At 32.2% G+C, this 5,533-nt stretch overlaps 1 protein-coding gene across 1 annotated transcript in view; it reads left to right on the top strand.

Moving 5' to 3' along the window:
* Positions 1-5,533, top strand: part of LOC117177386 (probable cytochrome P450 305a1) — a 32,693-nt gene that overhangs the window by 11,201 nt on the left and 15,959 nt on the right. The window contains exons 3-7 of the mRNA XM_033368037.1: positions 1,584-1,821; positions 2,124-2,283; positions 2,370-2,481; positions 4,485-4,665; positions 4,756-5,012. Of these exons, the coding sequence (XP_033223928.1) occupies positions 1,584-1,821; positions 2,124-2,283; positions 2,370-2,481; positions 4,485-4,665; positions 4,756-5,012 (948 nt within the window). The remainder of the gene's footprint in view (positions 1-1,583; positions 1,822-2,123; positions 2,284-2,369; positions 2,482-4,484; positions 4,666-4,755; positions 5,013-5,533) is intronic.

Raw genomic sequence — 5,533 nt, 5'->3', positions numbered from 1 at the left:
TACAGGGAAATTCCGGTTTCATACTTCTAGACCTGGTATTCCATTTGATTACGAGACAAAAACATACTATTCTTTTGCAGTCATTTTTACCGTACTTAATGCACTTTTCGAAAAGATAACTAGATTTTTCAAAACGGCCATTTTTGCCGGTTTTTATTACTTTTTGAGGGAACAAATCAAGCAATCTCAATGAGCACTACGCAATTCATTCTGACCACATATTTTTGCCTGCAAACATATAAGCCTTCATCCCAGACATGGCCACTACATGATGGCATACCGCGTTTTCATTCTAAACTTTTGTGGTAAAAAAATGCTTCATTCCCTGGACTAAAGCATTTCACTAATATTAAACGATTTCAAAACGTTTCAATTAAAGTTAGGAGATTTCAGAAAATTTTAATTATTTCAAACGAATAAAGAAGGATTTACAAACAAAGATTAAAGATCACTCCCTATTTATAAAAACCCAATAGGGAGTGATTAGGCGACCCTGAAAATACATTCTTATGCAAATTCTGCTAAAAAAAACCCTACCTGTATATATTTTAAGATGATTCTGTTCATCAATGTTATAATAAAAAATTTCTGGTACTTTAATCCGTTTAAAATATCAATTTCCTTGGTTCAATAAATAAGGGGTGAATAGGCGACCCTGAAATTAAATTCTTATACAAATCTTGCTAAAAAAAGCTACCTGTATATAATTTAAAGTGATTCTGTTCATCAATGTTATAATAAAAAATCTCTGGTACTTTATCCCGCTTAAATACCGATTTCCTTGGTTCAATAATTAGGGGATGATTAAATGACCCTGAAAATAAATTCTACTACAAATCCTGATAAATAAGTCTACTTGCATATGTTTTAATGTTATTTTATAAGCCTGATCTTTGGTGATTTATTCCTTACGAAAAGTTAATTTCTCTGCTTCTTTAAATAAGGGATGATTAAACAACCCCTTGACATGCACACTTCTACTTATCTGAAAGTTATTTCATACCCTAGTGATTGAATAAAAAATACCTAGTGAGTTTAGTTACTAAGAAATGATAATTTCCATACTTGGGTGTTTGAGGTATGAAAACATCCTTATATTATGGTGTATACCCCATAAACCGTTTATCTTTCTAGATCTTGGATATGAACCGTTTTTTTGGTAGGAATGATAGTAAAAATGTGCAAGTTTGAACCAAATCCAACTATTAGTTTAGGAGAAAAAAAACTTTTCACGGAAATCAGCCTTTTTCTGTTAAAATACATGTAAAAATTGAAACTTTGACAATTGTTTGTAAAAAACTGTCCATTTTTCTTACTTTTTTCTTCAAATTATTGCTTTGCAGGTTCGAAAATACAAAAAAAAAGTTTTTTAGAATTTTTCACCGGTGGCCATTTTACTGTACATTTGGTGCGGGGTCCTTTATTGAAATCTGGAAATATTTTTAATCTCTTTAAAAAAGATGAAATCTTTAAAAATTGGTAGAAATATTTTAAAATCACAGAAACTCCTTTCAAAAGACTCAAAATCGATGCACGTCTCTTGAAATTGAGGATGGAAAATTTGATTTATCCATATATTGCAGGAATTACAATGTCAGATGGACCGGAATGGAAAGAGATTCGTAGTTGGTTCGTTAGAACATTTAGAGATCTTGGTTTTGGTCGAAGTCAAATGTTTAATCTTATTAAAGAGGAGCTTGCGAAAGTTTTGGAAAATTTAAAGGAGGGTGGCGTTCGATGTTTAAAACCAGTAACTGTAAATGCTGTAATTAACGTATTGTGGACTTTGACTACAGGAAAACGAATTAGTGACGAAAAAAGGTGATATAATAAATTTATGGTATTACAGTGAAACCCTTCTATAGTCCTTCCGAGAATTGTCGCCGTGCCGCAGGTAAGTGTAACAGGAGGTGCACGGGGTCTACGGTTGTTACTCAGTCGAGCACTCAGACATGAACAAACAAAAGCAGAGTGAGCTAAAATCAGTTAGTTCCCACCCAACGACAACCCCAAAATCGGCGCTATAGAAGAGTTTTACTTTATTTCTTCATTTCCTTTAAAATAACAATTTCCAACTCTTATAATCAAATATAAATTATATTTAGCAAAATAATTTTTTTCAGACTGAAATATTTCGTTAATTTAATGGATAGGCGAGCAAAAGCTTTTAGCATGGGTGGTGGAGTTCTTTCGAGTTTTCCCTGGATTCGATACATCGCTCCAGAAGCATCAGGATACAATCTTCTCATGAGTCTGAACAAAGAGCTTAAAAGTTTTTTCATGGTTGGCAATGAAAAGATTGCCTTAATTCATGGAAATAAGTAACTATACTGATTAAAAAAATCGATAAAAAATTATTTTTATTTTAGGAGACAATTGAGGAGCATAAGATAAATTATGTGCCAGGGAATGAAAGTGATTTGATTGATATGTTTCTTCAAGAAATGTATTCTGGAAAAGGTCCATCAGCTTCTTTCACGGGTAGAGTACTTTACATATTTTTAGTTTAACAATAGATATTAAATATTTACTATTAAAACAAAATATTTTCGTACCTCATCTAAAGTTCTATAGTACAAGTTGTCCAGTAGGGTGGTCCGAAAAAAATATCTAGAGGTAAGCCGAAGCCCCTTGAAGTATAACACGTATTTCCGCGCAAGAAAAAAATAAATGTTTGTACATTTTAGTTAGAATTTTTTTGTAATTAATAATAATAATTATAATAATAAAATTCTTGTAATATTGCCGTCATTTTTTATTGAATGAATACTTAATTTTTACATATCACCGCCATAAATCTGTTTTATAGAGTCCCAAAATAACCCCATAACTAAAAGTTTGGGTTTTGCGAGTTTTAGCGCTAATTTTTTTGGTTTTCGTTTTTTAAATACAAAATTGTTTTTATTACCTAAAACACTACATTCTACTGATAATTAGATGTTTAAATACATTGTTTAAAGCATTTATTATGGGTTGTAGAAATTTTCTTTTACAATATAATTAGAACATGACTTTAAAGATCTTTAAATGCGCTCATATGCGCCATAAAGAAAAAATGTTGTGTATCTGTCAGAACTTCAAATGCGCTCAAATGCGCCACCGCTTAACAATTTTCCGCTAGCTAATTAACAAAGAAGTCATATTTGGGGGAGGGGAACAGCGTAACGCAGGTGTTAAATCTTTAACAGTGATGTGCAATATAAAGTTGTGGACATGGATTAATTTTTCTTTAAATGCGCTCAATGCGCCATCAATTATTTTTTGAAAATCTTGAAAATTTCCCAAGATATGGAGGTCACAAAATTTTACGAAGTGATGACCAACAAAATAAAAAGTTTGCTATCCGCACTGATGAAGGGAGTTTTGCTGTGGGGTTTCAAATACGCTCATATGCGCCATAAATAAAACAATTTTAGCCACATTTTTGTTGGTTATCACTTCATAAAATTTTGTGACATCCATACCTTGGAAAATTTTCAAGATTTCCACAAAAATTTCATGGCGCATATGAGCGCATTTGAAGATAAATGAATCCATGTCCGCAACCTAATATTTTACATCACTGTTGAAGATTTAACAACTGCGTTACACTGCCCCTCCCAAATATGATTTCTTTGTTAATTAGCTAGCGCAACATTTTTTAGTGGTGGCGCATTTGAATGCATTTGAAGTTATGACGCCAGCCCCTTCATTTTGATCACTGATAACTCGGTTATCCATGTGGCGCAACATTTTTTCTTTATGGCGCATATGAGTGCATTTGAAGATCTTCAAGGTCATGTGACTTAAACTTTGATTTTTCAAATGGAGGGGATAGTGTGATGCTAGCCCCCCCCCCCACACGCTTAACACCTGGTATAAGTCCTACAGTTTTGTAGACGTTTCTTCAATTTAAATAACTTTTACCTCGCTCTTGTTGAAAAGTGAATAAAAATTTGAGTATTTCAGAAAAAGCCGCAACTTTCTAGTATTATTCAGAGAAAAAACTATTAAAAATAATAAGAAGTAGTTTAAACAATTATGTTTGTTAACTTGAATTAATTATTACCTCAAAATATTTTAAAAGTGGATCAAAAGTGTAATTTTTGAAAACAGCTAACATTCTAGCATTATTTTAATATAATATTGTTATAAATAATAATACATTGTTTAAATAATTATCTCCCATAGATGAACTATATATTATACAAAAATGATTATTTATGATTTGAGGAATTAACTTACTTTACCAACAAAAGACAGGTAATTAGAATTGAAATCTTGGGTTTGAATATCACTCCCTTTTTTTGTGCACATTATCAACCTCATTTTCAGGAAATACAGTAAATTGTCACAAAAACTATATATGTAAGAAAGAATTTTTTAAATCAAATTTGTATGGAAATTGACGGGAATTTGATCGTTGATCTCCGCTGGACATCCTGTAATATCTTTTAGCATATTCTGGTCTGCAACTATTATTTTTTCTTAATTGCACTATTCAGAGGACCAGTTGGTTCTTATTTTACTGGACATTTTTATTGCTGGGATCATTACAACCGCCAACACGCTGGACTTTCTTTTCTTGAATGTCTTAATTCATCAGGATGTGCAAAAAAATATCCACCAAGAACTGGATTCTATTATAGGCCGAAAGAGATTTCCAGAAATTAGTGATAAACAAAAGTAATTTATTTTCATAGAACATCTTTTAATGTTTCCTGAATCAAAAATTAATTTTTAAGAGCACTAAGTAGAATTTCTTCTTTTAATTAGGTTGCCTTATTTGGAGGCAGTTACGACTGAATCTCAACGACTCTTCTTGGTGACTCCAATTATTGGTCCCCGTCGAGTGCTTCGAGATACTGAATTATTAGGCTATTTTATTCCTAAGGAGACGTCTATTCTCATTAATGTTTACAGTTCTAATACATGTAAGGATCGTTATTTAAATCCTACATCTTTTGTACCAGAGAGGTTCATAAAAAACGGATCGTTCCAATCTGATGACAATTTGATCTTGTTTGGACAAGGTAATTAAATATTTTCAAGAATGGTAGTAATTTGAACAGTTCTATTAAAACTTAAATGTATATTTAGGATGAAACATATTTTTTTCCTTCGAATTTTCATACATATGGGAACATGTCCAAAGTTCGAATTAACCAAAAAATAAATGCGTATTTTTTATTGCAAAAAACTGTACGAGGTCTATCAGAGTTCGCCTAGAAGTCGTAGGATGGTCCAAAACCACGTTGCAAAATTTTTTCAGTTTAGAGATCAAGGCACCCCCCAAAAAGCTGCTATTTCCGGAGAAAGAAAATCCGTTATTTTTTCGGAATTCTAATATTAACAATTGCCACTGGACATGTGTTAAACCTCAGTTTGCTCGAAATGTGCCAAGTTTTCTAGGGATGGAAGAGAAGTTTCTAAGAAATAAGACCAATACTAATGACTTATTTTTAGGCCACCTTTACCCCCGCCCCACCCTCTCCTCACAGCACCCCAAATATGACTTAAAAATAAAAAAAACTACATTTTTACGGGGGGGGGG

Source organism: Belonocnema kinseyi, chromosome 7 (assembly GCF_010883055.1).
Source record: "Belonocnema kinseyi isolate 2016_QV_RU_SX_M_011 chromosome 7, B_treatae_v1, whole genome shotgun sequence".
NCBI classification, from domain to species: domain Eukaryota; kingdom Metazoa; phylum Arthropoda; class Insecta; order Hymenoptera; family Cynipidae; genus Belonocnema; species Belonocnema kinseyi.
Note: the sequence above shows the minus strand (reverse complement) of the source record. Positions and strands in the feature narration are given on the sequence as shown.